At 33.8% G+C, this 12,500-nt stretch overlaps 1 protein-coding gene across 1 annotated transcript in view; it reads left to right on the plus strand.

Annotated features, from left to right (window-relative positions):
• LOC135219776 (basement membrane-specific heparan sulfate proteoglycan core protein-like) overlaps window positions 1-12,500 on the plus strand; it is a gene marked incomplete in the record, with an annotated part of 1,285,796 nt that overhangs the window by 1,128,961 nt on the left and 144,335 nt on the right. The window contains 2 exon segments of the mRNA XM_064256828.1: window positions 2,293-2,451; window positions 6,659-6,821. Of these exon segments, the coding sequence (XP_064112898.1) occupies window positions 2,293-2,451; window positions 6,659-6,821 (322 nt within the window).

Raw genomic sequence — 12,500 nt, forward strand, 5'->3', positions numbered from 1 at the left:
TTTTAATGTAATACACTAAAAATATTTTTACTAAAGAGATAACGAATTATAATACCGTGACGAGTAAATGTAAGGCTGCTGTAGCATCATAAGATACCTAACAAATTAGAAGTATATATGATAGCTGAAAAGTTATGTATGCAATGATACAAAGCAGTCTACAAGTAGCCCATGAAGCATTTGGTTTTGGGGGCATTCTTGTAGTCTCTCTCTCTCTCTCTCTCTCTCTCTCTCTCTCTCTCTCTCTCTCTCTCTCTCTCTCTCTCTAATGCAGCTATATTCATAAAGATCTCGATTACTTTTAATTAAAAAAAATAAATAACCACAATAAAATGGCTGAATATAAAGTAGGCCTATAATTCAAACATTCATAAGCTGCGAAAACCAACAAAAAGATATAGGACCTTATAGGTCTATGTCATTTTGTATGATTCTATTATTTTGAAAGGAGATAATGTTCTTAAGAAAATTCTCAGCAATTTATATCCAATATGACTTGTATAGCCTATCATACTGTAACCTTTTGTTAAACAAAAGTAGGTATATTCCAGTGTTGTAGAGTGCTTGTCATCAATCCAAATGTGTAAACGATCAAATGAAATCAATTTTAAGACTACTAAAATGTAGTAAAAGTTCCTGAAATCAATATGAATTATCAGTCTGCATAGCTCTGAAAAAGTCTTTGTGTTTAAATCAAGAATGGTGAACATGCTTGACAATATCAGACTATAATTACCATTATCCAGTGATCCAAGTGCCCTGAATCGAATGCAGACCTTCTGAGAGACACCTCCATATTCAGGTGAACCTCATTTATGAAACTTTATTGATATTTTCTTGTTTTTTTTTACTATTTTTAAAAAGATGTGTGGTATGACTTTATGTCAGGGGATAACATAACGTTTCCTTTTGCTAATCCGCACAACGTATTTTAGTTCGGTGAAACAACCATTGCAAAATAAATGAAAAGAACTACAGATTAACCAACTTTTCAAAACTATTTCCAACCAATCAGCATCAAGGAATGGTTGTGACGTAATCAGAAGGTGGGGCTTACCTGCAAAGCTAGCTTGACTCTGCTATAGTTAATGGCACAGATAACCGGTAAATGGCACCTCTGTTAGGTTTGTTATGGCATCATAACTCTATTTTCAGCACCTTATGACACTGATAACCGAAACACAGCCCGTTATGGTGATATATAAGGCAGCCCCCGGTTAATGGAGATCCACTTTTATGGCGCTTGTCTAGCACCATAAAACCGGCCATTTATGGCACCATAACGGGCTGTGTTTCGGTTATCAGTGTCATAAGGTGCTGATAATAGAGTTATGATGCCATAACAAAAATATATTTCTGGGCTCAGCCGTGTCGCTCCCGTGAAATATGTCTGCTTTAGCACTATTTCTAGGTTTTATACCGACACCTTTTATATAGGTGAGCGAGTCAGAAGCTTCTGACATGTCCAATTTAGCAATATTTTACTAGAAATAGTGCTAAAGCAGACATATTTCACTGGGCGACACGGCTTCCTCGCCCAGAAATAGATTTTTCCTACGTCAAAATCCCTTATATATAATATATATATATATATATATATATATATATATATATATATATATATATATATATATATATATATACATATATATATATATATATATATATATATATATATATATATATATATATATATATACATACATACATAATATATATACATACATACACACACACATACATACATACATACATACATACATACATACATACATACATACATACATACATGCATACAGGCAGTCCCCAGTCTATATATATGTGAGTGCTCAGGTAGATATCAAAGTGTATGTGTGTAATTTATGATTGGTCCACTTAAAAATATGCTTATTCAGGTGTTTACTGGCCTTTCTCATCTTTACATGTTGGAGTTTATGGTATTCTGTAAAGTTTTTATTAATAGACATTGTCACATTTCTGTTGTAAGTATAGTGTTTATATGATTTGTACATAATGAAAAATTCTAATGAGCATTATCTGAAATTTTATTTATTTTGAAAACTATTTGGCATACTATAACTCATGAATGTAGTTACAGCTCTAAGATTAACAGCAGTATGTAATAGTTTCAGCATATTTGAGTTTGTTTTGATACCAAGTATTCTTTTACAATCCAAGAAGTGTAAAACATCCTTTGCTGTTAAATATTTAATTGTAAGTTATTCTATTTTATATTTTATAACATGTTCTTTCCTATGCAAACTTTATCAATATTTTGTAATCTGATACCAGGGAGTGACATATTTAATACCGAAAATAAGTGCTTGGACTTCTTTAAATGTGGTGATGGATCCTGTTATCCTTTCTACTTAAACTGTGATGGCCATTGCGATTGCAATGACTGCAAAGATGAAAAAGTTTGTTTTCGTCGAAGGAGACAAGTCACAAAGGGTGAGCAGATGGTTATGCTTCCGTGAAGCCCTGCTTTGTTCATCATTGTTGGGAGTTGCTTTTGTCAGTGTCATTCGAAAAGTTGTAGAATATTCAATTTTTTTTATAAAATTTTGCTTACTGCTTTTGTGTCCATTTTAATCTACAGTATAACTGTTGGGGTATTGATGATACAGTGAGTCAGTATCATAGATTTCTATAAGGGAGTATTAAGGATAATAGTACTATTATCTTTAATACTCCCTTAATACTCTTCATAAGTTAGCTATAAAGTTTGTTTTGGCCTTCACTTCTCACCCATTATCTTTGCTCTTTATCACATAGTAATGAATTATAACGATCACTAAAGTTTTAGGAGTATTTTAAAATAGAAGGAAGATGAGATTGCAGTGACAGCATAGTACTTCTGCTACTCTAGAGCTGAGAATCCTTAACTTAGTTGAATAAGATAAAACATCCAAGAAAGCACTCAGTATGGTGCTCAATCTTAATTGACTAGCAACACAATTAGGTGCTGAGCATCATGAATAATGCAGGAGCTTTTCTTATTAGAGTATTGTGACATGCCAACTTTCTTCCTCAGTAATGCAGAGGGAAAGTGAAGTATTATTACTCTGCTTGCAAAGTGAAAATCTAAGTATTATTACTCTAGAACCACATGAAAATATAGTGATAGTAAATTACAGACAAGGAAAGAATAGAATCTTCATTACTGACACAAGATAATACACTTTTGACTGTACGAATTTTGTGACATGAAAATTAATGAAATTTCTTGTTCTCAGAAGTGACTGAATAATATATTGTTCTGGAGGAAGTGTTCAGCAAAGTTCCAACATGAAAAATGTCTTGTAGACCTATAAAGTCAAATGAAGCAAGCAATTGTTTTAGATTATGTACAGAATAAATCAGCATAGAAAATGAATAAATATTAAAGTAATAAACCTTAAATGACTTTTACCCAAGGAACAAAAATCCTGATTTATATGCTTATGCCAGTACACTAAGTGAAAATATCATGCAACAACACTCAGAATGGTATGATAAATTTCACTGGATAAGGGTTGCTTCACATTATCATAAACCTATCGCCAGAAAAGGTACATCAGCCATATATGCCAAAACCTTTGGAGTGGCCTTGGGCTCCAAATATGAATATGTATGTATACATATAATGAAAATAGTATATATGATGCAGTGATAATGATGTAAGTTCATTTATTGAAGTGTTTATGCTACAGATGTAGCAAATAACTAAACCTGTTCATGATTAGAATTTGAATCTCAGCAAAACTTGGAAAATTTGCCCATACTACAAGGAAGTCTTGAAAAAAAATAGATTTACCAGATATCAGTGTTAATTTGCCTAACAAAACAATTGAAATTCACATCTCAGTTGTACTAGATATCAGCTAGTGAGATTACAAGCCCAAATCCTTACAAAATCAAGGAAAACTTTTAGAAAACCCAAACTGTATGTATGAACAGGTGGAAATTGCCAAAATTAGGGTTACACTGATTAATTAGCATATAATCTTAATTGCTTGTTTTGGCCATTTTGCCACTTTCCCTGTATCAGCTTTTTGCCTGAATAATTAGTTGTAATTAGCAGCAATTCTTGTTTTTTATTATTTTTGATAGATATGAATGCTAGAGCAAGAAAACCATGGTTGACAGAGAAATACAGAAATCACATTGGATTTAATACGTAAAATATATCATGAAATATTTTCAATGGCATACAAAGTAAGCCTGTCAGTGTAATGGTAATCTAACCTTGTTCCCAGTGCTTGAATACATTGATCTACACAACTGGAAATTATTTTGGGATTGCCCATAGGGCCATAACTCCCATATGTATGTAAAGGAAGTCAGATTTGAAGACGCACCCTCTACCTTGTGAGACAGAGGGATTATATGCTTAACTGTTCTCTTAAATATGAATTAATTTAGAAATTATAGAGAATCCAGTTTCATAATTTAATGGTATCAATATTTTTCTATTAATTATTAGTAAATCAAATATGAGAATGTTTAAATTAGGAAGAAAAACTTCAAATTTAAATATGGCAAAAACTGCATATAATGACCATAATTAATGTTTGTCATGGAGTGATAGCTGTCATTTCTGGATGTATCTAACATGCAACACCCTTTATGTATCTGAGTAAGTTTGCTCATTGTTCATTTATGTGGGAAATTCAGAGGCCTGGTAACTTTCAAGACTTGGGAAATTATATCTCCATGATTATTACTACCACTACACATGTTGATGCTACAGTCACACAATGATTCAACAAGATGAAAACCTGTATGAAGGCGCATAATGTTGATGTGTCGTATACAGAAAGTTGTGCTATTGAATGACACAGTTCAGTGGCAATTGAAAGTAGAAATTACAGTAAAATAGGGTTAATTTTATCATATGCTGTACAATAGTAACCCCATAATTTTTATTAATTATAAATATTACCTATGATTAATTATAATATAACAAAATATATAATTACTGTATAAATAATTGATGGCAGATAATTTGTATTAACTGATGAGACAAGACCCATTAGTTGGGTATCAGTAAGTGACCTGTTTGCTTATTGATGCATTGCTAGCCAAAGTGATAGTCTGAATCAAAGAAAGGGCTGTTACAAAATGTTACTCTTCCTAAAATGAATAACCAAGATATTACTAACGATAATGCAAACAAAGTTCTGAAACAGTAAAAAGCACGGTACACTGAAACTTACACTGGGACTGAAGACAAAGTAGGAAAAATTCATAACAGCAGGAAATAAATTATAATAGAAAAAAAGCTTACACCATTGCATTCCATCACCTCATATGGCATTTGCATCTCAAGCTAAAGTTCATAACCATCAACCCTGTCTGATTTTATTACTGGGGTGTACAATCATGGGACTCTAACAAGATAAATATTTGTGGATGGAGTTATCATCATACCCATTCTCCATCCTTCCAAGTTAAAACAAAATGGTGGTGAATGGTATATGCATAATGTAGGTATTTTATTGTCCACATTAGTCTCATAGCATTCATATTTATTTATTTTGTATGAGTTTTCATTACTAGGGTGATATATGTATTTGTGGAAAATACAAATCATTTCCTTAATAAAAACCAATTATTTTTGTACAGAAATAGGCTCCAGTGTGGGTTGCATCTAAAAAGCATAGAATTTGTTTTTAAAATTATTTCTATAATTACCAAAACCATTACAGTTTTTTTAATAAGATTATCGGTAATTCCAGTATATTTTTATTGTGTATGACTCATTATATTTAAACAAATGAAGGTGTAGTTTTGTTTGATAATATTAATGTCATTATTGCACTGTGGGTAACTAAGGTGTCACTTCTGTTTGTATTTCATTGTGCATTATCAACACTGTGTGTTGTAAATGTTGAGTTTAGAATTAAAGCACTATGCTCATCAGTACTATATTTAATTTAAAAGGGATCTGGGATTACGAAAGTAACTTACTTTGTTCATATTTATATTTTTTGCATGTACAGTATTAAAATCATAAAGTTTCAAATTGTTGATCATCAACCTTAAGGTATATGTACAGCAGTTTGACTTTTAGCTCTTATGCATGTGCGAACTTTATAGAACTAGAAAATTTGACCTTATCGTGTAGAGATAAAAAATGGAATAGCCGTAGTATCAGATTTAACAACTATATAGGTCATTATAATTGTTTGTAGTTTATGTTGGCTTATAGTACTTGTAAGCAAGTGATCATAAGTGTGGTCTAGATTTTGCAAATATGCTGTATCATTAAATATTTGTGTACATAACTGATGCAGCATTTTTGATGTTTCATACATGTTTCGTGAGATATATTACACTTTTTTTTATAGTGTTACATATGTGTGGGGTTTGTTCTGCATATCATTCCATATTTGTATCTATAGCATTTTTTACCAAAATATTTCAAATATTATTTGTCCTAATCACTAGTTTTTATGGATGATACTTTAAAAATATAAGAATGAATTTTGTGTTGTCACAGAGATTGCTGTAATTCTAATTCACATCTTGTTGAAAAGTTTAATATTGATACAGACACATATAGTAAATAGTAATAGCTTTCTTAGATTATCAGATTTTTTTTATAAGTGTTGGAATTATGTTAAGACTATGTACAACTTATGTTCATATACTAAGGACTAGTTCTTTTTTACAGAGGAGCCACTTTTGACTGCTATCCTGCGTGATGTGTTGATGTACACAGGCCAGACTGCTGAACTCCGGTGTGAAGTCTCTGGACTCAGTCCAAGTATTGTCCGGTGGAGACGTATTGGAGGAAGCCTACCTCCTGGTGCACTCCCAAGAGGAAACCTACTGAGGTAAAGCATACTGTGTTTATAAGTAATGCATATCTTTCAGATACATATGCATTACTTTCTGTATTGAGTATAACACAGCACTGTTAAGGTAACTTTTAAGTACATAAAAGATAATCAGGGAATCAAAAGCATTTTAGATATCTCTTAAAATGGGAATGACTGGAATGAATAAGTTGCAATTACAGAAATTCCCAGATATACAAAACATTTTTGCCCTACCATCAGACAACTGGAATAGTTTGTTTGTCATGGAACTGTAAAGTAAGTATTGAAAGTACGGTAGTGCTTTTATTTATACATTCCTTATTACTGTATGTTGTTTTACATATGGAAAACTAGATTTGTTACAAGAACCCATTAATTACTACAGTACTAGCCTCTTTTCTGTTTGAAATGAACCAAATCACACAGACTTAGAGTTGAAACAAGAAAAGTGCTACTGTGCTTGGCTGCATGCCAGCTCACACCCAACTGTCTACATGTCAATGCTTCTCTTTCTTCTGTGTGACTCCTACTTAATATATTTTCATATATGTTAACCAAAGGGAAATTTTTTAGTTGATAATAATTCGTCCCCTCATGGATTCAAATGATAATTTCGTCCTCTCATGGATTCAAACCAGTGCACGGAGGAGAAATCAGGACTTCAGTGATGTTACCGACTCTGCCAACAAGTGAGGTATAAGTTGATACCAATTCAGAACTTACAAATCACTGTTGAACAAAGGTATTTGTAATTAAAATCGATATCCAACCAATTCTATCATATTAACAGTGTTGTACGTTTGCCACGTTGCCGTATTATGGATTTTTATCACATCACTGTGATTCATATATATGTATTAAGCTACAAATGTCCTTTAATATCCAATTTGCTCTACCTTGGAATTAATGTTTTCATATATGTTAACCAAAGTGGAATTTTTTAGTTGATAATACTAATTTCATCCTCTAATGGATTCAAACCAGTGCACTGAGGAGAAATCAAGACTTCAGGGACGTTACCGACTTTGCCAACAAGTGAAGTATAAGTTAATACCTATTCTGACCTCACAAATCATTGTTTTGATATCCATCCACCTCTGCCATGTTAACAAAGTTGTACATTTGCCGCTCGTAGCCATATACATTATGAATTTTTATGACATCACCATGATTCGTATATTATATGCATTAAGCTACAAATGTCCATTAATATCCAATTTCCTCTATCTTGGATTAATATATTTTCATATATGCTAACTTGAGGGGAATTTTTTAGTTGATAATATTTTTGTCATCTTGTGGATTTGAACCAGCGCACAGAGGAGAAATCAGGACTTCAGTGACGTTGCCGATAAAGATTTATAATATGGCTACGTTCAGCAAATGTACGACTTTGTTAACATGGCAGAGGTGGGTGGATATTGATTCTAATTAGGTAGGAATTGGTATCAACTTGTACCTCACTTGTCAGCTGAGTTGGTCATGTTAGTCCTGATTTCTCCTCTATGTGCTGGTTAGAATCCATGAGAGGACAAAATTATTATCAACTAAACAATTCCCCTTTGGGTAATATATGTGAAAATATATTAATTCCAAGGTAGAGAAAATTGGATTTTAAAGGACATTTGTAGCTTGATGAATGTAGATGAATCACAGTGATGTGATAAAAATTCATAATATGCACTCGCGGCAGATATACGACTTTGTTAACATGACGGAGGTGAGTGGATATCGATTCTAATTACAAATACCTGAGTTTGGCAGTGATTTGTAAGGTCAGAATCGGTACCAACTTACACCCCATTTGTTGGTTGAGGTGGTAATGTCACTGAAATTCTGATTTCTCCTCTTGTGTGCTTGTTCAAATCCATGAGAGGACGAAATTATCATCAACTAAAAAATTCCCTTTGGTTAAAACATATGAAAGTATATTAATTCCGAGGAAGAGCGAACTGGATATTAAAGGATATTTGTAGCTTAATGCATGTATATATGAATCACAGTGATGTGATAAAAATTCATCATATGGATACGTGCAGGTAACGTACAACTTTTTTAACATGGTAGAGGTGGGTGGATGTCAATTCTACCGGTAATTACAAATACCTGAGTTTGACAGTGATTTGTAAGGTCAGAATCTGTATCAACTTATACGTCACTTGTTGGCTGAATCGATAACATAACTGAAGTCCTAATTTCTTCTCTGTACATTGGTTCGAATCCACGAGAGGACAAAATTATTAACTAAAAAATTCCCTTTCGGTTAACATATATGAAAATGTATTAATTCCAAGGTAGAAGGAATTGGATATGAAGGACACTTGTAGCTTAATGCATAACAAGATTATGTTCCTAAACTCCCTTACATATGCTGAAAACATTTGTTGAATGAACACCCCTTATAAACCTTCAAACCTCCCTTAAAACCTTTCAAAGCATTATAAAAAGATTTAGAGCATATATTATAACAGATGCTATTTGTAACCCATATTAGTTTGTAAATGCAAGCAGATAATGATCTTGAAGTACATATCAGCCAAGCTCAGATGTACTGATCTGTAGGATTTAGTTTTTATTAGCCTAGTCAAATAACTGTCAACCAAACTTATGCTGCAATTAGTTCATGTTGCAATGACCAGTTCTTGGATAATTATTTAATATTTCTGCAAAACTAAAGCATTTGTTGTTGGTAAATGTGTTTTCTTTACCCTGTGATACTGTATAACTGTATGAATATTTAGACACCAACCATAATGTATGCAATTTGACAAAGTTGCATTGAAAAGCACCTGCATATTTATTAATTTTTATCACTAAATTCCTGGAAACTATGAAACCATGATGTCTAACCATTGTGATAGGAGAAAAGTTTTACGTATTGTAACATAAAATACTAGGGCAAGATTTATTGTTAAATACAGACACTTGAAAATGATCAACAAAAGCAAAATAAAATTAAATTGAGAGATAATTTTTGCTTTTAACCTAAGATCAATTTTAATAGAGAAGTAAAGTACTGTAATGCTAAACAGTGAGCAAACAGGTGCATTAAATTTTTATAAAAAAATTTTCATTTACTTGTGTTAGGTTTAAATCTTAACCAAATTAATACTAAACAACATATAAGCTCTTTGCTGTGAAACCCTTTGACAGCAAGTAGTAGTTGTGACTGATGCACCTTGCTGATTTCATTTGTAAATTTGCATTTTTGCATGGTTCGGGGATGAATTTTATTTTTTGGAATTGTCTGAAGCCTTGCATATCTTTGAGTTTGCCTCAGTTGTGCCTTGCCTGTATAGAGTGTATCTATACATAAATTATAATTTAGTATTTAAACATGAGTCTTTGGTGTTCTCCTTTAACTGGATTGTATTGTCTGCAGTTTTTAATTTTGCTCTTGGGTGTGCCCTTGTTTACAGGGCTTCAGTTATCTTTTCATGGTGGATGGTGTGTGTTTAGAATCTAGCATGGTAGTTATTGCTTCCAGTCTCTTCCTCTTCAAAGTCTAAACCTTATCTTTAGTAAAAGCAAGTCCTTTGGGCTAGCCCTGTGAGATCTAAATAGGTGTAAATCACTGAATGATCTGATAAAGTTAGCTAATAATGAATAATAATATTTTTTCATTTCCACAGTAGGCTCAAATGACTTGGCCATGACTATAAGCAATGGCCTTCATCTCTTTTGAGCTCACTGTTCTCAATGACAGATTTCTTCTCACATTGAAGTGCCTTTTGGAAACACCTTTTTGATTGGTTTTATGGCCTTGCATAGTCTATAGTACATCTTGTTTACCAATTGTCAAGCACAGATACATAGTAGATGGCTCTCCAGAAGTCATGCCAGTGGCTGTCACATGTGTGGCAAGTTCCCTCCTCCTGTCCATTTCATGTGCACTAGACTGGTTTTGTTGTTCAGCATGGTGAACAGGTTCGTCATCTGCCCTGGTTCATGCTCTCCAGTAACCAACTTTTCTTCTCTCTGGGAAATGTCAGTTTGATCTGTCTTATTTTTCAATAATTGGTCACCCTTTCCTGTCTTCAGGATTCATACAAAAGAAATTACTTTCAGACAGATATAGAATATTTCATACCCTCTTTCTGTCTGGCTCCCACATTTATAAGGATTTGCATGAGCCTCCTCATAGTTTCTTGACTGTGGTGATGTTGGCCCCACTGTATCACTTTTTAGGCCCTGTTGGACACACGTTAACTGTATATTGCCCCACAAGGCAGTGTTCCTGTTTCAGTTGGTTCCATATCCATGTTGAAAAAGCTTTTCATTCTAGCTGTTGTTCTTGTGGAGGACTTTCATTTCCTTTTGAATTTGTGACCGAGACTCTCCTTCCAGTAAGGGATCACTCTCGGGTTCTCTTGCTTTTGCTATGTGTTTTTCTTATGAACATTATCTTCTCTGGCCAGTGGTGGCTGTTAAGTACAGACTGTCCTCGGTTAACGGCCAGGGTTCCATTCCCGGCCAGTGCTGCGAACCAAATATTACCGCTAACTGAAAATCAGTGATAACAGCACTAATAACCTGCTTAATGGTGCCGTTGACCAGAGATCGGTGCTGCTGTTAACTGGAGATTGGCACTGCGAAATAGAGACTGGTGCCTCTGTTAACTTGAGATAGGTACCGCTAGCTAGAGATTGGTGCCACTAACTGGAAATGGGAGCTGAAAATCCAGTTAACAGCGCCTTAAAACCGGATAGCCATTATCCGATGCCGCTGTTAACTGAAGGCTGCCTGTACTAGCCACAGAGGTTGCTACATGCCCCTTGCAGATTGCTTCTGTCTGACCCCTCTCACCTCATCTTTTTTCTGTCCAGTTGCTGAAATTGGCTTCGCTTAAAATTGCTCTTTTGTGTCTGCTTTGGCAGGTTCCTGGTTAGACGTAGAAGTTCCCCAGAGGCTCTTGCACAGCTTAGGATCAGTGCTCTTGAGGTTCAGTTGCCCTCCCCTTCTCTGCTGTTAAGTATAATAATGAGCTCTGTGCAATACTTAGAGTAGACCTTTGACTTCGGCAAGTTCTTTTTTGTGCTTTAGCTGAGATGCAGTATCTGTAGGTGTTAATTCTTGATTTCATAGTGCTTCATGAGCCACAGGCTAATAAAGGATTACAGTTATTTGCTCTCCTGCTTTTCTTTAAGTTCCTGCTCTACATCTCAGATGATTGGTCTCTGTAGTATCGGGTTATGTCTTCCATTGTAACCATTATGTTTGGAAGCTACCTGGATTTCCAGTGCTTTCGTTACTTCTACTGCCCATTTTCTACAGGGATTGTGATGTTAGCATCTGGGCCTACTTTCTTTGTTCTCCCTCCAAAAAGATGTTTTACATAAAAATTTCATACAACCCCATTAATCATAATTTTTAGCACCCATCTCCCATTCATGTACTCTTCTAGATTGAAGTTGGCACTAGGGGATGAGAAGTATCAGTTTGTGGACAATGGAGTGTGAGTTTGGCATTATAGTTAAACTTTTCATCTATTAGTTCTTCAGGATCCATTACACAAAGAGTAAAGGCAATTATGAAAAGATTTTCCACAATAAAACTTTGTATTTAAAAAAATATTTTGTATTTGTTGAATTTTAAGATAACTGTACTGTATATGTGTTAGTTTTTCATTTGTGCATTGTCTTATGATTTTTTACAGCATTAACTTTTGTACATTTATGCTTGTATTTCTCAAAA

Source organism: Macrobrachium nipponense, chromosome 1, assembly GCF_015104395.2.
Source record: "Macrobrachium nipponense isolate FS-2020 chromosome 1, ASM1510439v2, whole genome shotgun sequence".
Classification (NCBI taxonomy): domain Eukaryota; kingdom Metazoa; phylum Arthropoda; class Malacostraca; order Decapoda; family Palaemonidae; genus Macrobrachium; species Macrobrachium nipponense.